This window comes from Gigantopelta aegis, chromosome 9, assembly GCF_016097555.1.
Source record: "Gigantopelta aegis isolate Gae_Host chromosome 9, Gae_host_genome, whole genome shotgun sequence".
NCBI classification, from domain to species: domain Eukaryota; kingdom Metazoa; phylum Mollusca; class Gastropoda; order Neomphalida; family Peltospiridae; genus Gigantopelta; species Gigantopelta aegis.
Window position 1 is genome coordinate 73,456,506 of NC_054707.1, and position 23,041 is coordinate 73,479,546.

Here is a 23,041-nt window from a genome sequence, read left to right on the forward strand (position 1 = left end):
TTTAAAACACACTGATATTCAATTGAAAACACAACTAGTGTTTCTAGTGTCAAACCTACTGCTGTATGCTATGATTTAAATGTTTTAATTGGAAACACAAAACAAAAAAAAGCTACAACATTCAGTGTAATCATTTTGAATTTAAACTTTTTATATTATATACAAGTCAACAGTAAATAATATTTGATTCAAGTTATTTTAGCACCTAATTTAACAGGGGCGAGACGTAGCCCAGTGGTAAAGCGCTCGCCTGATTCACAGTCGGTTTGGGTTCGATCCCCAATATTTTTTTTAATTACACTTTGGTGATTATGCTTCAGTATACTGATTATTATCTTTTATCAATATTAATAGTTACATGGTGTACTACTAATAAAAAATATAAATAAAAACATGTAATTGTCACTTTACTTTGAAATGTTAAAACATTTTTAATTACTTTAAAAACTATTTACATGTCTCAGTATGTTGTTTTCAGATTGGTAGTAATGGTGTGCTTATTAATTCATCATCCCCATCTCTCATAAACAAAAAATAAAGAAAAGACATCATTAATGAGCAAGAACATTAGGTTAATAACACTGCAGCGTTCCGTTTAATCACCAGTTCAAGGCTTGAAATGGGAGGGGTTTTGGGGTTTTTTTTGTTTAAACAATAGCAGGCCAAAAGAAATATGCTCCACTATGAAATAAATACGACTTGCTGGAAATAAGACAGTATGGGGTGAGGGCAGGGTTTTGGGATTGTGTGAGAAACATTTGAACCTATGAGATATATTTTAGAGCATAATCGAATTAAAATAATTATAGCTGAATCCTGAGCTAAACAGCAGATGAAATAATTGACCATACATTCACTCTTTTGAAAAACGACCTGCGATTTTAACAGGGTTTTTTTTTTTTTCACCTGTTAGGTCTAAATAATGGATAGCTCACCACAGGCTGCTACTTCAAACCATGCAATTACTTAGTTTCTAACATAACTGAGATAACACTGACAACTGGCGTGACATGTCTGAATCTTATGTAGATAGCGACATGTAAATAAAATACCCTACCCTACCTCAGGGGAATCATTGATATTTCAAAAAAATTGTCAACTGGTAGTTGGTTGAAATGAGTTTTACCTAATGTTTTTTGTAAATAACTTCAGTTTGGTTTGACATAACAAAAAACACAAAAGGTGCAATTTACAAATCAATCGACTCAGAAATAAATAACTTGTAGTAAATTCCATAGCATGAAAAAAAGGCATTCTGTGTGGGGACGGACTATAGGTAATCAATTGTCCAGTTAATGCAAATATTTGTGTAACCTAATCAATTATCTAGAACTTCATGTGAACATTCATTATAACAATATTCCCCGATCATACTCCAAGTCTAAGCAAAATAAAATATAAAATTAACATATTTTATTGCAAATCATTAATGAACAGAGGGGTTTTTTTCATACTTTCAGAACATGCAACTGTTCACCATGTAACTGATTGTTGCTTTGAGCAAATTTAATGTTGCATATTCAAATGGCAAATGATGGTTAGTGTGAAACATTGTGCCTTTCTACCTACCTTATGGTTAAGCAGTCAGCTTTAAGGTTAGTACGGTAGGTATTGCTAGATTCACATTCCAGTGCCAGCTAAAATCAGTGAATGGAGAAGACTACAAAACCAACTTACTCTCACTAACCACTTAATCGCTATACAGACTTCTCTCTCACTAACCACTTAATCAATACACAGATTTCTCTCTCACTAACCATTTAATGCCTGTCATGTACAAACAGTAGCTCATATAGCTCAGGTGTGTGTCCATGATAGTGTGCTTGAACCATTGTGGGAAATATCCATAAAAATAAACTGTAATGAAATGTGTATGTTTAAGAATTAGGAAAAATGCTTTTTATAAAAATGCAACAAGAACAAATACAACCTTTGACTACAACAATGCAATTTTAACATTAATTATTCGAATAAAACATTTCATGATTCACAGAACTTGGTTAGCTAATTCAACAAAGAAACCCATAGTGGTTATATCAGTCACTCCTTCACATTTGCAGTAAGATAATTTTATATACACTTTCTTACAGATAGGAAGATATATATGCAACTTGCAAGTTGTTGAGCACTGGTCGGAATGATGTATTTTGTAAGGGACATAATATACAATTCCTCATAGAGTAAAACAAATGGTTATATTTTAGATGACATATAAAAGTAATAAATCTAAGTAATAAATCTGTTTAATTAAAAAAAAACCCACTGTAACAATTGTTTTAAGCTTGGTGGCTCTGCTGCATTTTATTTCTATGTATAGATGAATTTAATGAAGTTTTATATGGGTGAGGAGTTTTATAAAACAAAATGCCTTCCTCCTCTCTATGTGATAAATTCTCGAACAACCCTAATTCAATGGCAGCGGTGTAATAGCCTGATAAAGGTGGTGACAACTGTCACTGACTGTCGCTAATCTAGTTTGTAAATATCTTCTTGCTCTCTAGTATGGAGATAAAGGTGGTGACAACTGTCACTGACTGTCGCTAATCTAGTTTGTAAATATCTTCTTGCTCTCTAGTATGGAGATAAAGGTGGTGACAACTGTTACTGACTGTCACTAATCTAGTTTGTAAATATCTTCTTGCTCTCTAGTATGGAGATAAAGGTGGTGACAACTGTTACTGACTGTCGCTAATCTAGTTTGTAAATATCTTCTTGCTCTCTAGTATGGAGATAAAGGTGGTGACAACTGTCACTGACTGTCGCTAATCTAGTTTGTAAATATCTTCTTGCTCTCTAGTATGGAGATAAAGGTGGTGACAACTGTCACTGACTGTCGCTAATCTAGTTTGTAAATATCTTCTTGCTCTCTAGTATGGAGATAAAGGCAGTCATCTGTGAGAAAACTGAAAATAAAAATAAACAGCATCTAACCATTTTATTAATAACAGTGTTAAAGTTAACATTTGATTAACATCAAACATGTGGTAATTTTGATGTCTAGTCTCAGAAAGAAAATCCCCTACATTTTTCCATTAGTAGCAAGGGATCTTTTATATGCATCATCCCACATACAGTATAGCACATACCACAGCCTTTGATATACCAGTTGTAGTGCACTGGCAGGAACAAGAAAAAAAACATTTGGGCCTACCAGCAGGGGTTGATCCTAGACTGACCGCGAATCACTGGATTACGTACCACCCAAACAGTGTTCAGATGCCAGAACATTTAAATAAGGATTGTTTGTTTTGTGAATGTATCTACCACTGAGCTACATTCCACCCCTGGTTGGAAAGAAGGGACAAGTCTAAATTTATAATGGCCCTTGCACCAGACAATGTATGTGATATGAAAAACAAAAGGAAAGGAATGTTTGTTCAATGACACCTCAGCACATTTTGGTGCCATCTGACACTTGTTCTAGACTGAATGAGGAAACCTGCTTAAATCACTTTAACTACTACAGAAAAGCAGCAAACAATCTTTCAAGTGCATTTTTTCAACTGGTTGGTTTGGGGTAAAAACCAAACAAAAAAACTCAATCCATCAGCTGAGTACTCTTCATCTAACCTACACCCATCCTGAAGTGTTGCAATAAGTGAAATTATTTGCTTACACATCTGTGTTACTGGCTGCTCGTATGTAATAACCCAGTCATCACAGTCATACTATTCAACAAAGCAGAAATTGATAGATTTGTGACATATACGTTAACATGAAACTGATTGTTCTGTGACACATAAGTACAGGTGCGGTAAAAAGTTGAAAAGATGTTTAAATTTCTTTTAAACCTTTTTTTTTTTTTTTTAGGATATGTGAAAAATTAATACTACATTCATATACATTAGATACCATTTATCTTCCAACTTGTTGTGTAAAAACATATCCAACTCGCTTTTTACATTTTACAATTCGTAACATAAATGGTATCTATCTCTATAATTATATAATATGTACATACCTATACCATGGATATAATAGTGGAATAGTGCCAGCATGCCACAGTGAATGAGCATCAAAAACCCACAGGTATGGGGGCAGATCAAAGACTTCAAGCAGAAGCATGATGTTAAGGCCGATTATCACAAAGGCACACTTTATAACATACGGCTGTTTCCTCCTATGTCGATAGCACCACAGCAGCCAAGCACACATATTTACAAAGCCTGAAAAATGTTTGAGGTAAAGAACATGTTGTTAAGATTAGGTAAACCAAAAAAAGAAAAAAAAGAAAGGAAGTGGTTAATGACATAGGATATTGGCTTTATCCTGAGAAAGTCTTCACCAGAAAGAGCGAGTGATCACTCCTGCTCCCCTCTACACTCTCATGGAAAAGTTTTAGGACAAGGGCAAGTTGATCACATTGCAATACAAATTATAATTTATTTTATTTGAAACTTCATTGTTCACCTAAAGTCCGAACCAAGTTGTTAACAACTATGATAAATTACTCCCCTTACCCAGTGCCAGATTTATAAGGGGGCAATTGCCCCGCCCCCACCACCCTGCCAGAGGGGCCCCCCAGACTAAGGACTTCCTTTTTAAAAAAAATGTAATAGTTATAAAATTAGTTCATTTTTTTTATTTGTCATGTAATTTAATTTCTATGTTGAGGGGCCCCCAAACCTGAAGTGCCCCGGGACCCTGCCCTGGCCCCACCAAGGTTTAAATCCAGCCCTGCCCTTACCTTTAATTACTGTTAAGATTTCCCCGCAATTTTGTCCAGACACAAATCGTGAAAAAAACGTTATAGTGACACATATATGAGACTGTAACAATGTCACCAATATCGACTTCGCTGAGATCACAAAGAGCAAAATACATGCAGTTGTCTACCGTCTGCCATTTTGCTTGTTTATGGAATACTCTTCAAGAGGGGTGGATTGATATGACATAATCTAATGATGTCATGACATGTGCTAAGGTATAATACACAAACCATGAGTCAGATTAATTATGTCACATACTTAGGTTTTCACCCCTTTGAAGACTATTCCACAAAAAAAGCAAAATAGCAGATGGTGAAAAATTGCCTGCGTTTTGTTCTAGGAGATCTGAACAAAGTTGATATAGGTGATATGGTTTCAGTCTATTATGTGGAATCCATGTCAATGTAATGTTTTTTTCACAATTTATGTTTGGACAAAAAGTGGAGAAAATTTAATAGTAATTAAAGGTAAGAGAGTAATTTATCTTAGTTGTTAACAATTTGGTTCAGACTTTAGCACTATTTCAGGAGAGTGATCTTCAGCTCGCTTTGATTGTGCTCACGGTAAAGATTGAAGAATAGAAAGGAAAAGGAACATTTATTAACACCCAGGCACACTTTAAACAATGGCGTTACGGTAATTATCACAAATTGTTATTTCAACACTTGGTCTACAGTATAAGAAAATAAATATGTGGCTGCAACATATGTTACCCCTACCAAAACAGCAGAAATTAATTTTTAATAGATAGAATTTTCCAGAGACAGGATACCATATAACACATCCTTTGATATACCACTTGGTGTTGGTAGGAACATAAAACAAATATATGTCCACCAAGTAGGATTGATCCCAAGACCCATTACACTTTACACAAACACTGAGCTACTTTTCAAGGTTGTTTGATTGTATGTTAACCTAAAACAAAAACCAACATGCTAATGCTTTCTTCATCACAAGGGTGGGATAAAAAACCAAAATGCTGATGCTTTCATCGTCACAAGGGTGGGATGTAAAAACAACATGCTGATGCTTTCATCATCACACGGGTGGGATGTAAAAACAACATGCTGATGCTTTCATCATCACACGGGTGGGATAAAAACCAACATGCTGATGCTTTCATCATCACACGGGTGGGATAAAAACCAATATGCTGATGCTTTCATCATCACACGGGTGGGATAAAAACCAATATGCTGATGCTTTCATCATCACACGGGTGGGATAAAAACCAACATGCTGATGTTTTCATCATCACAAGGGTGGGATAAAAAAAAAAAACATGCTGATGCTTTCATCATCACAAGGGTGGGATAAAAAACAACATGTTGATGCTTTCATCATCACAAGGGTGGGATAAAAAACAACATGCTGATGCTTTCATCATCACAAGGGTGGGATAAAAACCACATGCTGATGCTTTCATCACAAGGGTGGGATAAAAAAAAAAACATGCTGATGCTTTCATCATCACAAGGGTGGGATAAAATCCAACATGCTGATGCTTTCATCATCACAAGGGTGGGATAAAAACCAACATGCTGATGCTTTCATCATCACAAGGGTGGGATAAAAAAAAAAAACATGCTGATGCTTTCATCATCACAAGGGTGGGATAAAAAACAACATGTTGATGCTTTCATCATCACAAGGGTGGGATGTAAAAACAACACGTTGATGCTTTCATCATCACAAGGGTGGGATAAAAAACATGCTGATGCTTTCATCTTCACAAGGGTGGGATAAAAAACAACATGCTGATGCTTTCATCACAAGGATGGGATAAAAAACAACATGCTGATGCTTCCTTTCATCATCACAAGGGTGGGATGTAAAAACAACATGCTCATGCTTTCATCACAAGGGTGGGATGATAAAAAAAACATGCTGATGCTTTCATCACAAGGGTGGGATAAAAAACAACATGCTGATGCTTTCATCACAAGTGTGGGATAAAAAAAAAAACATGCTGATGCTTTCATCACAAGGGTGGGATAAAAAACAACATGCTGATGCTTTCATCACAAGGGTGGGATAAAAAAACAACATGCTGATGCTTTCATCACAAGGGTGGATAAAAAATAACATGCTGATGCTTTCATCACAAGGGTGGGATAAAAAACAACATGCTGATGCTTTCATCATCACAAGGGTGGGATAAAAAACAACATGCTGATGCTTTCATCATCACAAGGGTGGGATAAAAACCAACATGCTGATGCTTTCATCATCACAAGGGTGGGATGTAAAAACAACATGCTGATGCTTTCATCACAAGGGTGGGATAAAAAACAACATGCTGATGCTTTCATCACAAGGGTGGGATAAAAAACAACATGCTGATGCTTTCATCATCACAAGGGTGGGATAAAAAACAACATGCTGATGCTTTCATCACAAGGGTGGGATAAAAAACAACATGCTGATGCTTTCATCATCACAAGGGTGGGATAAAAAACAACATGCTGATGCTTTCATCATCACAAGGGTGGGATAAAAACCAACATGCTGATGCTTTCATCATCACAAGGGTGGGATGTAAAAACAACATGCTGATGCTTTCATCATCACAAGGGTGGGATAAAAAAAAAACATGCTGATGCTTTCATCATCACAAGGGTGGGATAAAAAACAACATGCTGATGCTTTCATCATCACAAGGGTGGGATAAAAACCAACATGCTGATGCTTTCATCATCACAAGGGTGGGATAAAAACCAACATGCTGATGCTTTCATCATCACAAGGGTGGGATAAAAAACAACATGCTGATGCTTTCATCATCACACGAGTGGGATAAAAACCAACATGCTGATGCTTTCATCATCACAAGGGTGGGATAAAAACCAACATGCTGATGCTTTCATCATCACAAGGGTGGGATGTAAAAACAACATGCTGATGCTTTCACCATCACACGGGTGGGATAAAAACCAACATGCTGATGCTTTCATCATCACAAGGGTGGGATAAAAAACAACATGCTGATGCTTTCATCATCACAAGGGTGGGATAAAAACCAACATGCTGATGCTTTCATCATCACAAGGGTGGGATAAAAAACCAACATGCTGATGCTTTCATCATCACAAGGGTGGGATAAAAACCAACATGCTGATGCTTTCATCATCACAAGGGTGGGATAAAAAACAACATGCTGATGCTTTCATCATCACAAGGGTGGGATGTAAAAACAACATGCTGATGCTTTCATCATCACAAGGGTGGGATGTAACTCTGTGGTAAACTGCTCACCTGGGGTCGCTCCCCGTCGGTGGACCCATTGGGCTATTTCTCGTCCCAGCCAGTGCACCACGACTGGTATATCAAAAGCCCTGGTATGTGCTATCCTGTTTGTGGGATTGTGCAAATAAAAAGATTCCTTGTTACTAATAGAAAAATGTAGCTGGTTTCCTTTCTAAGACTTTATTTAAAAAATTACCAAATGTTTGACATCCAATACTAGCCAATGATTAATAAATCAATGTGCTCTGGTGGTGTCATTATCACATAAGAAACACCTACAACTCATTTCACAAGTGAGAAAAACTATGGAATACTCTGCATAACTATTAACATACCTGTAGCAATATTGACTTTCATGTTGTACCCATAGTCAAACTTAACCAAACCTAAATACGCTATGTGTGACAGATAAAAGCCACCAAGACAAATTCCAAGTATTACAATACGCCATCGTTTCTTCGTATCCAACACACTGAAATAAATAAAAATATAAATTAGGCATTCCTAGTATGTATCAAATCATGACAGACATCATGCCTTTAATATCACTACAGATTTTATATTCCATGTAGGTTTTTTTAATTACATACCACTAAAACTATCCTAGAAATTATCACAAAATCTGGGTGGGGAGCTGATGGTTTGGGTGATTAGTGAGGGTGGTGGTTCTATCAGAATCTTTTTAAAACAAATAATTCCAAAAATGATAAACATCTACACAGTGATCATTTTTGAAATAACTAATTATGAAAAAAATGTCTGATACCATGTACGTTCAGCTTTTACAGATTACCGTCAATTTATCTTTCAGTAATTCTTTAGTATTTGATTACGATAACTAACAATACATTTTCAGTAAAATATTAATGTAATATTTAGGTATAATATGTTTTCATATTATCTTGTTCTTATAACAAAGGGAAGGAAATGTTTCATTTAATGACACATGCAACACATTTTTATTTATGGTTATATGGTGTCGGACCTACGATATTGAGAGTGGAAACCCACTGTCGCCACTTCATGGGCTACTCTTTTTGATTAGCAGCAAGGAATATTTTATATGCACCATCCCACAGACAGGGTAGTACATACCATGGCCTTTGATATACCAGTCGTGGTGCACTGGCTAGAATGAGAAATAGCCCAATGGGCACACTGACGGGGATCGATCCTACATTGACCGCGCATCAAGTGAGCACTTTACCACTGGGCTACGTCCTGCCCCTTATAACAATGGGTACTCAGAGGTCAATGATAGACCATAAGAGTGAAAGAGAAGGAAAAGACTGTCTCGTGTTTGGATACTGCTACCTCTGACACAATGGGTACTCAGAGGTCAATGACAGACCATAAGAGTGAAAGGGAAGGAAAAGACTGTCTCGTGTTTGGATACTGCTACCTCTGACACAATGGGTACTCAGAGGTCAATGACAGACCATAAGAGTGAAAGGGAAGGAAAAGACTGTCTCGTGTTTGGATACTGCTACCTCTGACACAATGGGTACTCAGAGGTCAATGACAGACCATAAGAGTGAAAGGGAAGGAAAAGACTGTCTCGTGTTTGGATACTGCTACCTCTGACACAATGGGTACTCAGAGGTCAATGACAGACCATAAGAGTGAAAGGGAAGGAAAAGACTGTCTCGTGTTTGGATACTGCTACCTCTGACACAATGGGTACTCAGAGGTCAATGATAGACCATAAGAGTGAAAGGGAAGGAAAAGACTGTCTCGTGTTTGAATACTGCTACCTCTGACACAATGGGTACTCAGAGGTCAATGACAGACCATAAGAGTGAAAGGGAAGGAAAAGACTGTCTCGTGTTTGGATACTGTTACCTCTGACACAAAGGGTACTCAGAGGTCAATGACAGACCATAAGAGTGAAAGGGAAGGAAAAGACTGTCTCGTGTTTGGATACTGCTACCTCTGACACAATGGGTACTCAGAGGTCAATGATAGACCATAAGAGTGAAAGGGAAGGAAAAGACTGTCTCGTGTTTGGATACTGCTACCTCTGACACAAAGGGTACTCAGAGGTCAATGATAGACCATAAGAGTGAAAGGGAAGGAAAAGACTGTCTCGTGTTTGGATACTGCTACCTCTGACACAATGGGTACTCAGAGGTCAATGACAGACCATAAGAGTGAAAGGGAAGGAAAAGACTGTCTCGTGTTTGGATACTGCTACCTCTGACACAATGGGTACTCAGAGGTCAATGACAGACCATAAGAGTGAAAGGGAAGGAAAAGACTGTCTCGTGTTTGGATACTGCTACCTCTGACACCTCTGACACAATGGGTACTCAATGATAGACCATAAGAGTGAAAGGGAAGGAAAAGACTGTCTCGTGTTTGGATACTGCTACCTCTGACACAATGGGTACTCAGAGGTCAATGATAGACCATAAGAGTGAAAGGGAAGGAAAAGACTGTCTCGTGTTTGGATACTGCTACCTCTGACACAATGGGTACTCAGAGGTCAATGATAGACCATAAGAGTGAAAGGGAAGGAAAAGACTGTCTCGTGTTTGGATACTGCTACCTCTGACACAAAGGGTACTCAGAGGTCAATGATAGACCATAAGAGTGAAAGGGAAGGAAAAGACTGTCTCGTGTTTGGATACTGCTACCTCTGACACAATGGGTACTCAGAGGTCAATGACAGACCATAAGAGTGAAAGGGAAGGAAAAGACTGTCTCGTGTTTGGATACTGCTACCTCTGACACAATGGGTACTCAGAGGTCAATGATAGACCTTAAAAGTGAAAGGGAAGGAAAAGACTGTCTCGTGTTTGGATACTGCTACCTCTGACACAATGGGTACTCAGAGGTCAATGATAGACCATAAGAGTGAAAGGGAAGGAAAAGACTGTCTCGTGTTTGGATACTGCTACCTCTGACACAATGGGTACTCAGAGGTCAATGATAGACCATAAGAGTGAAAGGGAAGGAAAAGACTGTCTCGTGTTTGGATACTGCTACCTCTGACACAAAGGGTACTCAGAGGTTAATGACAGACCATAAGAGTGAAAGGGAAGGAAAAGACTGTCTCGTGTTTGGATACTGCTACCTCTGACACAATGGGTACTCAGAGGTCAATGACAGACCATAAGAGTGAAAGGGAAGGAAAAGACTGTCTCGTGTTTGGATACTGCTACCTCTGACACAATGGGTACTCAGAGGTCAATGATAGACCATAAGAGTGAAAGGGAAGGAAAAGACTGTCTCGTGTTTGGATACTGCTACCTCTGACACAATGGGTACTCAGAGGTCAATGATAGACCATAAGAGTGAAAGGGAAGGAAAAGACTGTCTCGTGTTTGGATACTGCTACCTCTGACACAATGGGTACTCAGAGGTCAATGATAGACCATAAGAGTGAAAGGGAAGGAAAAGACTGTCTCGTGTTTGGATACTGCTACCTCTGACACAAAGGGTACTCAGAGGTCAATGATAGACCATAAGAGTGAAAGGGAAGGAAAAGACTGTCTCGTGTTTGGATACTGCTACCTCTGACACAATGGGTACTCAGAGGTCAATGATAGACCATAAGAGTGAAAGGGAAGGAAAAGACTGTCTCGTGTTTGGATACTGCTACCTCTGACACAAAGGGTACTCAGAGGTCAATGACAGACCATAAGAGTGAAAGGGAAGGAAAAGACTGTCTCGTGTTTGGATACTGCTACCTCTGACACAATGGGTACTCAGAGGTCAATGACAGACCATAAGAGTGAAAGGGAAGGAAAAGACTGTCTCGTGTTTGGATACTGCTACCTCTGACACAAAGGGTACTCAGAGGTCAATGATAGACCATAAGAGTGAAAGGGAAGGAAAAGACTGTCTCGTGTTTGGATACTGCTACCTCTGACACAATGGGTACTCAGAGGTCAATGACAGACCATAAGAGTGAAAGGGAAGGAAAAGACTGTCTCGTGTTTGGATACTGCTACCTCTGACACAATGGGTACTCAGAGGTCAATGATAGACCATAAGAGTGAAAGGGAAGGAAAAGACTGTCTCGTGTTTGGATACTGCTACCTCTGACACAATGGGTACTCAGAGGTCAATGATAGACCATAAGAGTGAAAGGGAAGGAAAAGACTGTCTCGTGTTTGGATACTGCTACCTCTGACACAAAGGGTACTCAGAGGTCAATGATAGACCATAAGAGTGAAAGGGAAGGAAAAGACTGTCTCGTGTTTGGATACTGCTACCTCTGACACAATGGGTACTCCGAGGTCAATGACAGACCATAAGAGTGAAAGGGAAGGAAAAGACTGTCTCGTGTTTGGATACTGCTACCTCTGACACAATGGGTACTCAGAGGTCAATGATAGACCATAAGAGTGAAAGGGAAGGAAAAGACTGTCTCGTGTTTGGATACTGCTACCTCTGACACAATGGGTACTCAGAGGTCAATGATAGACCATAAGAGTGAAAGGGAAGGAAAAGACTGTCTCGTGTTTGGATACTGCTACCTCTGACACAAAGGGTACTCAGAGGTCAATGATAGACCATAAGAGTGAAAGGGAAGGAAAAGACTGTCTCGTGTTTGGATACTGCTACCTCTGACACAAAGGGTACTCAGAGGTCAATGATAGACCATAAGAGTGAAAGGGAAGGAAAAGACTGTCTCGTGTTTGGATACTGCTACCTCTGACACAATGGGTACTCCGAGGTCAATGATAGTCCATAAGAGTGAAAGGGAAGGAAAAGACTGTCTCGTGTTTGGATACTGCTACCTCTGACACAATGGGTACTCAGAGGTCAATGATAGACCATAAGAGTGAAAGGGAAGGAAAAGACTTGTCTCGTGTTTGGATACTGCTACCTCTGACACAAAGGGTACTCAGAGGTCAATGATAGACCATAAGAGTGAAAGGGAAGGAAAAGACTGTCTCGTGTTTGGATACTGCTACCTCTGACACAATGGGTACTCAGAGGTCAATGATAGACCATAAGAGTGAAAGGGAAGGAAAAGACTTGTCTCGTGTTTGGATACTGCTACCTCTGACACAAAGGGTACTCAGAGGTCAATGATAGACCATAAGAGTGAAAGGGAAGGAAAAGACTGTCTCGTGTTTGGATACTGCTACCTCTGACACAATGGGTACTCAGAGGTCAATGATAGACCATAAGAGTGAAAGGGAAGGAAAAGACTGTCTCGTGTTTGGATACTGCTACCTCTGACACAATGGACGATTATTGCCCTTTCAGTGGCTGTTGAAATACGTCAAACCAGTCCATGGGTAGAAGGGAAAATTAATTTACTGTGTACGGTCAGTTAGGTATGAAAAGAAAATGTGTTTTAGGATCTGGGTACATGCACAGCAGGGCTAGCTCTGGGTGAGCAAAACAATTCGCCAAATAATTTAATTGTCCATTAAACTTTAAAAATTGCAGAAATTGTCAGTTATTTTTCCAAAAAATGTCAATTATTACATGAAATTATTTCGCCAAACTAAAATAAAATTCGCCAACTGTTTTAAAAATTAGCAATTTGTGAATTTGGCAAGTGCCAGAGGGTAGCCCTGCACAGGGAGAGGGAAAACAAAAAGTGAGTGAAAATCAAGTGAAGAAATTATGGATAAAGCTGTACGTAACCCCATATCCTTCATTGATTTTAACTATAAAACATTCATAAGAACATTATTTTTAGCAACCATAATTTAAGTATTAATATTTACCGACAACCAAAAGCAAATAGAGTATAAACGACGAGCGAAAATGCACAGAAATAATCCATCATCTGAAAAACAGAACCAAAAACAGAACGAAAATAAAATGTTAAAAAAATTAAAACTGCAAAGCAAGTAAGTTATTTTTGCCAAACAAATACAACCCATGTACTACCATAAAACTTACTGGATACATAATGGGCCGAATTAATGAAGCCTGTTACTCTTAAATACAGGTGTTTAAGCATTGTAAATATATGTAGTTACATGTGTGTAAGACATAAACAGGTGTTTAAGCATTGTGAATGTATGTAGTTACGTGTGTAAGACAAACAGGTGTTTAAACATTGTGAATGTATGTAGTTACATGCGTGTAAGACATAAACAGGTGTTTAAGCATTGTAAATGTATGTAGTTACATGCGTGTAAGACAAACAGGTATTTAAGCATTGTAAATGTATGTAGTTACATGCGTGTAAGACATAAACAGGTGTTTAAGCATTGTAAATGTATGTAGTTACATGCGTGTAAGACAAACAGGTGTTTAAGCATTGTAAATGTACGTAGTTACATGCATGTAAGAGGTGTTTAAGCATTGTAAATGTACGTAGTTACATGCGTGTAAGACAAAAACAGGTGTTTAAGCATTGTAAATGTACGTAGTTACATGCGTGCAAGACATAAACAGGTGTTTAAGCATTGTAAATGTACGTAGTTACATGCGTGCAAGACATAAACAGGTGTTTAAGCATTGTAAATGTACGTAGTTACATGCGTGCAAGACATAAACAGGTGTTTAAGCATTGTAAATGTACGTAGTTACATGCGTGCAAGACATAAACAGGTGTTTAAGCATTGTAAATGTACGTAGTTACAGGTGTGTAAGACATAAACAGGTGTTTAAGCATTGTAAATGTACGTAGTTACATGCGTGTAAGACATAAACAGGTGTTTAAGCATTGTAAATGTATGTAGTTACATGCGTGTAAGACAAACAGGTGTTTAAGCATTGTAAATGTACATAGTTACATGCGTGTAAGAGGTGTTTAAGCATTGTAAATGTACGTAGTTACATGCGTGTAAGACATAAACAGGTGTTTAAGCATTGTAAATGTACGTAGTTACATGTGTGTAAGACATAAACAGGTGTTTAAGCATTGTAAATGTACGTAGTTACATGTGTGCAAGACAAACAGGTGTTTAAGCATTGTAAATGTACGTAGTTACATGCGTGCAAGACATAAACAGGTGTTTAAGCATTGTAAATGTACGTAGTTACATGCGTGCAAGACATAAACAGGTGTTTAAGCATTGTAAATGTACGTAGTTACAGGTGTGTAAGACATAAACAGGTGTTTAAGCATTGTAAATGTATGTAGTTACATGCGTGTAAGACAAACAGGTGTTTAAGCATTGTAAATGTACATAGTTACATGCGTGTAAGAGGTGTTTAAGCATTGTAAATGTACGTAGTTACATGCGTGTAAGACATAAACAGGTGTTTAAGCATTGTAAATGTACGTAGTTACATGCGTGTAAGACATAAACAGGTGTTTAGGTATTGTCAATGTATGTAGTTACACGTGTGTAAGACATAAACAGGTGTTTAAGCATTGTAAATGTATGTAGTTACACGCATGTAAGACATAAACAGGTGTTTAAGCATTGTAAATGTATGTAGTTACATGCGTGTAAGACATAAACAAGCGTTGTAAATTTGGCCCTATATTTTTACCAGTACTGCAATCAAGACAAAAAAAAAACAGAGAAGAAAATCCCCACAAGAAAACATGTGCACTTATTAAAATAAAAAGTTGCGGTTTTTCACATACAAGAAAAAAAAAACTTAAAAGAAGTTATATTTTTACATGTGCACTTATTAAAATAAAAAGTAATATTTTTGCATACAATTTTTTTTTTAATAAAAGATGTTGCATTTTAACAAGTCCATGACTTGTAGTTCAGACTAAGTTGATGTAATCAGCTTTACATGGTTATTTCTGTAGTACGGTACTCCAAGTAAGACGTAAAGGAGTTAACTCCATGCACTTAAATGTGTTTTGAAAATAGTTCTCATAGTTTGAAACATCGCAATTATAAAACACTAATACCACACCTCCGTAAAATCTTTATCTCTTGTATGAAACACCATGGACCAGAACCAAGCATTAGCAGAAATCTGAAAAACTTTAGAAGCTGATATGAAACTTGTTACAAAATACCATATATTTGTACAGATTAAAACTGGCTCATATTGCACTGAAATAATAAAATAATGAACAGAAATTAATATACACATGAATTAAGGATTCCCAATAGCAGTGGGGATGGGAATTAAAGAGATTTTATGATAAAGGATGGAAATGTTTTATTTAATAATGAACTCAAAACATTTTTTTACCATTATATGGCATCAGACATATGGTTATGGACCACACAGACATTGAGAGAGGAAACCCACTGTCGCCACTTCATGGGCTACTCTCTCTTTTTTTATTAGCAGCAAGGAATCTTTTATATGCACCATCCCACAGACAAGATAGTACATACCACTGCCTTTGTTACACAAGTTGTGGAGCACTGGCTGGAACGAGAAATAACCCATAGGATCTACTGACAGGGATCGATCCTGGACCAACTGTGCATCAAGCGAACACTTGACCACTGGGACTTTATGAATTTTTTTTTTTTTAAATGTATAAGTGTCAGACGATGACAGCAACTAGGGCAGGGGTGGGAGTTTGGGGCAGTAAAATGTTAATTCAAGATTTTAAACTGGAGTTCAGAGTGCTAGTGACCCTATGCCCCCCACCCCCCCCCCCCCCATTTCCAATGTCCTTGAACTAAAAAAAAAAAAAGGTTAGTTCAAATTCAGCTTTCACTCTGAGCTACCTACATTGTATTCATATATAACTATTAATATATTTGATCATATAATTTACCATAACAAACTATACATATGTCATAATAGTGGAAAGGGAGGGAAAGAAATAACATTAATGTTTTTGTGAAAAATTGGAATAGTCTGAGAAGGTTGGGAACCTTGGTAATAATCAATAAGCATATATAACATTTTTATTATTAAATAAGCTGCTTTCTGTACTTTAAAATATAAATTGTAAGTACTATTAATAACAAATTATAATGGTATCAGTTAACTAATAACATATTCCTTTAAAAAAATATTTATTATGATCTGGGCACCGCTTTACGAAGCAATCTTGGCGCCAAGATCACCTTTAGTTCATAAGGTAGCTATGCAATTAAAGTAATATTAGCGCTAAGATCACTTCGTAAAACAGAGCCCAGATCATATGAATATTAAACACATTACATGTAATTACCTCAAATATTTTACTTTTTTTTATTTTGCCATTAAATAAAGAGAAAGATAATCAATCTTAGGATTTATGCCAGTATTCGAAATTTAAATACACTTACAATAGCAGAACCATGCCAAACATAATACATGGGTGTAGACTTTGGTACTTTTGACTGGAAATAGAAGATGCCAAGATGACCGAGACCATTTAGCAAAGAAAATACTACTGATGCTGGTTCCTGCATCCCCCACAGTCTGACAAACGGCCACTGTAAAAAAACATATTTATCATTCAGTGTAGCATGTAAAAAAAAAAACTACAATATTTACATGTATTTAACTTCAGAATATCAGTACATGATGTCACTTGGCGTAATCAATCAATTTAACAAGAATTCTGGGAAACAGAAAAAAACTATAACACATATCCATCAAAACAGCTGCTAGTTTTTCAACCATAACAAATTATGGGTTAATGGCGCGTTAAGAGATTTATATATTAATATTATGTCATATACACAACTTGTCAGGTGCACCTATTTCACAACTCTTTTAAAACAGATTTTAATTTAGGGGATGGGATCTAGTTCAGTCACGTTTTCCACCAAATATTCCCCTCCTTCCATGCTGCCTTATTTCCTGCAGCCCATATCAGACCTTCAGATTTCACAGAAACGATTGTTTCTGGTACCGTGTTGGTAGCGTGTCAGTAAAATCATGCAACCAAAATTTCACTCTCCTGATTATTATATCAAGTATGACTATTCAACGGAAATAATATATATATAATTTTTTTTTTAAAAACAGTTCCCCTGATCACGAGACATGGAACCTAAAAACTAGTTCCCATGAAATTTGAAAACTTATGGCCTATCACATTTTTTCTTAGCAGGATATATTTCTTTTGGCCATGGTTCTATTTTTGGCTTCTTATTTTGAACCCTTCGTCGCTGATCAAAATTTTAAAGAAAAACAAAATTCCTCGAAGGTCAGAAATGTTCACCTTTCCATAGAACTGTGGAACATTGCTATTGTCGTTGTGAAAGGCGTCCACCGTCTTCCACATACAGTCGTACTTGCATTCATCGATGCAGCTCCACTGTAGCAGCTGCATGTACAAGGGCTGGGACTGCCGGTATTTGTGTTCATCTCGACAGTCGGTTTTCTGGCATGCATACAGACATTTCTGAAATATCCAAGATCTGTCACCAGCAGAAGCCTCAACAAGAGTGTGGACAAATGCGGCTATCGTAACTGCAGTCAGTGTAATTTTACAGCTGATCCTGCTAAGACCGTTGTTAATGAGTGTAGCTGCCATTGTCCCGACTGTAAAGACATAACTATTTTCCAATCTGGGGAGCAGAACAATATCTGTAATAAATAAATATATTTTAATTTGATATTGAAGTCTACTGGTCTCTGACTGGACATGTACAATTGTTAGTGTGTAAATGTAGGCTACTAGTTTTTGTAAAAAAAACCCACAATAGCAGCGGCTATTAGCTCAGTGGGTAAAGAACAGAGTCCCTGATTAATATTCTCTTGGGGTATTAAATTTTTTTTATTGTCTTTACATCCACTCTCCATCATCACCATGCTTTTTATGTAACAAATTAATCAAGGCTCCTCTTGTGAACAAAATATAATGTAATAAAAAATCGTGCTTTCACAAAAAAAATTCAAAGAACATAGAAGTAATACGGCACGATTTTAAATGAAGAACAGTTTGTTTGTTTTGTTTAATGATACCACTAGAGCACACTGATTTATTAATCATCGGCTATTGGATGTCAAACATTTGGTCATTTTGACACAGTCATAGAGATCAAACCCACTACAATTTTTCCTTTAGTAGAAAGGGATCTTTTAGATGCACCAGCCCAGACAGGATAGCACATACTACAGCCTTTGATATACCAGTCGTGGTGCACTGGCTGGAACGAGAAATAGTCCAATGGGCTCACCAACAGGGATCAATCCCAGACTGACCACACATCAAGCGAGCGCTTTACCACTAGGCTACGTCTTGCCCCCATGAAGGACAGTTTTTGATAGTGTATCTGTAAGATATTCATAGTCCATCACATCCTCCTACAATTTTTTTTTTATAAATAATTTCAGTTTGGCTTGACGTAAGAAGAAAAGCAAATGTGTTTTGGAATTAATAAAAAATACTATTTGTGTGTCCAATTTAGGAAACAATCGGCTCAGAAATACATAGTGTGTAGTAAATTCCATCATATTATAAAAAAGGCATTCCATGTGGTGGTAAGAGAGCTAGATGGACATTTGGACATTTATCAATGCTCTCTTGCCGTCAGAGACCAATCTATATAAATTCTGCACAATCACTGCCTATCAAATGGCAGTCAAAGATTCCTACTCTAATACAATAACAATCCTATATTTGACGTTGAATACCTTCACATCGATCATTTTTGAGCTTCGATAAAAAAATTTAATTTAAATCACATATTAATCACTAATACTACAGGAAGAAACCTGTCAGCAAATATATATTTAACTGGAACATTATTGAAAGGGGGTGCAGTCAGGTTTCTTCCTGTAGTGTGTGTATTAGTGATTAATATTAAATATGTGATTTTATTTTTTATCAGGGAGCTCGAAAATGATCGATGTAAAGGTATTTAACGTCAAACATAGGATTATTGTTGTATTAGAGCGAGAATCTTTGACCTTTGGTACGCAGCGATTGCGCAGAATTTATATATATTGGTCTCCGACGGTAAGAAAGCGTTGATAACTGGCCTCAGATTACAGTTATCTTCCCATTTGGTTGTCCAAAATCCAGAAATTTGACCGTGCAAGTAGTCTGCTGTTTGACTGTGATTATTTCATGGCAGACAGCTATGAAGTGGCAACTATTTGACTGCAGTGACGGGGAGAACATGCAGTTTGTAAACATATGTAACTTGTTGACATTGAAGACTTGTTTGTGGTAATTCCGGCCCATGCAAAAGTAGTGCTTTTTGTGTAAAATGGGTGTACTCCGGCCTGGTTTAGAGGGTGTGTTTGTTTAAACCAATATGCTGGGAGAAAGAGCTGGACAACAGGAGTTGTCCTTTTCAGGGTATGTGTCCCCCAGGCAGGCAAAGGTGCATACAAAAATCCACGGGCCTGCTGATATTAATAAAAATGTTATAGCCACTAAGGCTATATAGAAACATATAGCAAAATTAATTGTGGTCTGAGGCCTAATATAGTTCACACATTACACTGGTTAAATGCTTGATTCTGTTGAAAGTATTATAGCCAGAGAGGTGAAATTACACAGACTGATTGTGAATACCACAAGGAATATGAAAACTCATTTATTTATTTTCTAAATATTTTATTAAATTAAAAACAATTTTTTTTTTTTATTAAAAATTAAAATTAAAATGTTCAACTTTTAAATTTCAGTATCCTCCAAAATAGCATAAAATGACCTCTGATGTTACTACATGTTGTTGCAATATTTTTTAACAGTTTTGAGCTAATAATTTGGTAAAAAAGAGCAAAAGTTGGATTTTGTTAGTCAATATTGAGATTTAAAAAAATATTTAAATATTGAATTTTAATGAGTTTCTCAATTATTGCAATTGGACAGAAGATCGAAATATATATTCATACTTTAAATAAATAGTATACAGTTTTTAACAAGATTAAGTACTCTAATAATACATTTCACCTACATTTATGTAAATTACACACTTTTTAAAAAATGGTCTTTTATCCTTAGAAAATCTAATAGGCTAATATTCTATGCTGTCTGAATGTATTTATTGTATTCAGTAATCAGATGCTGGTACACTTGTCAAGTTTATTGCAGAAAATGTGCCAAAAAGGTTAACATCTGGCTTGTAATACATATAGCAGAATAATCCATAATGCATATTCAGTGGTCATTACTACAAACATCCTTCCAATCAAGAAATACTACACTGAGGTCTCCAAGACACTGGCACATGATTACACTTGTTAACAGTAATCACTGGAAACTGAAAAATATGGTGCAAGTACCTCTTGGTAGGATTTATATCAGCATTTTGTGCCAAAATCTTAATTTTTAAAGTTGTCGTCAACAAAAAACATATTATGGTGTATACCTAAGTAACATCTTTAGGGCATATTCACACTAATATGCATTTATATGGGCTGTTTTGCCTTTTACAAAGTGGTTACATGTCTAATACAGTAAATGAAGTAGATTCAGTAAATATAGCTGGTTAAAATTGAATCTGAGGCCTATCATGTCTAATTTTCCCTGAAATTAGTGTGTAAAAATCTGTTGCAAATGGCCCCAATTTTGTGACTTTCACCATCCCTCTAACACATTTCTAATAAGGTACCATGAATTCAGCCACCATATCTTTAATAAGCCTCCAATTATCATATCTAAAATGCAAAATTTTAGTTTCAGATTTTAATTTGTTTCAAAAATTTAAATTTAAGTTTAATATTTCATTAAAAATGAAGTAAAATCTAATGATTGATTTTTTTTCCTTTAAATATTTTAAAATCTTTCCAAGACAACACTGTGTAGATGGAACATATGTAGAAGAACAGAGCCCTCAAAAGTACCCGGTCTCCGGCGGCAAATCGCCGCCTGAAACAGCTTTTGCCGCCACCTACTTTTCGTTGATGGTAAAAAAAAAGTGCTTTCTCTTCTTTAATAAATTGTTCAGTTGCTGCATTTAATGGATGGTGACTGATTTGCACTAACAGAGGCCATGAGAATACATCTCGGAGGTTCGATTTTTCAAATGTTTCTAGGGGAGGGCCCCCAGACCCCCCGCTTTGCCCCCTGCTATCATCACTGTTGTAGCCTGCTACTTCTTAAACTATTGAGGGCGCTGGAAGAAAAAATAGCTGTTCATTGTATGAAGAAATTCTAACATTTGATAATCTTATTACATTTTGAAGTTGGTGTCCCTCAAGTTTCCATTGCCAGAATTGGCCATGGCAAGGCACTGTGGTAGGTGTTTTAACACAGCCTCTGTCTACTCTCATTTTAAAGGTGACATCCCGATACTTACTGAGCATTGCTTTAATATGTATATCATTGGAATGCATTAGTGTGGGCCAGTTTTTAGGTGACAAAATGGACTGATAGGCCTCAGATTACAGTTATCTTCCCATTTGGTTGTCCAAAATCCAGAAATTTGACCGCACAAGTAGTCTGCTGTTTGACTGTTATTATTTCATGGCAGACAGCTATGAAGTGGAAACTATTTGACTGGAGTGGCAACTATTTGACTAAGTGACAGGGGAGAACATGCAGTTTGTAAACATGTGTAACTTGTTGACATTGAAGACTTGTTTGTGGTAATTCCAGCCCATGCAAAAGTAGTGCTTTTTGTGTAAAATGGGTGTACTTCGGCCTGGTTTAGAGGGTGTGTTTATTTAAACCAATATGCTGGGAGAAAGAGCTGGACAACAGGGGTTGTCCTTTTCAGGGTATGTGTCCCCCAGGCAGGCAAAGGTGCATACAAAAATCCACGGGCCTGCTGATATTAATAAAAATGTTATAGCCACTAAGGCTATATAGAAACATATAGCAAAATTAATTGTGGTCTGAGGCCAACTGCCCAGCTCTCCGAGTCTGACTCTTACGTCAAATACTCGATGGGTATATACAACGGTTAAGTTAATAAATGCAGCTGTCATTTCAAATTTGAATTAAAACTTCTCGTCTGCACTAAATTAAAAGTGCACATCACACACGCAATAAAATATACCGAATCATCATGGATCAATTTTCTATGAAAACATGAATAAGATTACAACTTCGATGTCAAGATGGTGTTGACTAATTTAGAGTTATCTGCCCCTGGATCTATTTTGATATTCGGAGAACAGATTTGTCAAATTAAAATTCACTAAGAGTATTGGCCTTTTGCATATGATAATGGCACTTATTATTATTTTTTATGTTTTTTTAACGGCTTTTCATATACCAGTCATGGTGTACTGGCCCGAACGAGAAATAACACTGTCGGCCCACCGACGGGATCGATCCTATGTCCCGCCCCATGAAAGCCTGTAAAGCCAGCATCTGTTACCGGGCAGAGGGC

At 37.0% G+C, this 23,041-nt stretch overlaps 1 protein-coding gene across 1 annotated transcript; it reads right to left on the reverse strand.

Moving 5' to 3' along the window:
* Nucleotides 1–1,945: 1,945 nt before the first annotated feature.
* On the reverse strand, nucleotides 1,946–22,795 carry LOC121381010 (post-GPI attachment to proteins factor 3-like). Its single transcript, XM_041510082.1, has 8 exons — nucleotides 22,706–22,795; nucleotides 17,968–18,335; nucleotides 17,084–17,233; nucleotides 15,759–15,821; nucleotides 13,652–13,713; nucleotides 8,294–8,430; nucleotides 3,962–4,166; nucleotides 1,946–2,903 (listed from the first exon to the last, which is right to left on the reverse strand). The coding sequence occupies exons 2-8, from the start codon at nucleotides 18,280–18,282 to the stop codon at nucleotides 2,837–2,839; spliced, it is 999 nt and encodes a 332-aa protein (XP_041366016.1). The 5' UTR covers nucleotides 18,283–18,335; nucleotides 22,706–22,795; the 3' UTR covers nucleotides 1,946–2,836.
* Nucleotides 22,796–23,041: the final 246 nt, after the last annotated feature.

Excerpts from the sequence above, each read along its gene's own strand:
- LOC121381010 (XM_041510082.1), bottom strand. The coding sequence starts at position 18,282 with ATGGCAGCTACACTCATTAACAACGGTCTTAGCAGGATCAGCTGTAAA. Across the intron at positions 15,822-17,083 it reads TTTGGCATGGTTCTGCTATT|ATTTCTGCTAATGCTTGGTT; the intron begins GTAAGTGTATTT and ends AAAGTTTTTCAG. Across the intron at positions 2,904-3,961 it reads CTATTATATCCATGGTATAG|TTTTCTCACAGATGACTGCC; the intron begins GTATGTACATAT and ends TTTTATTTTCAG.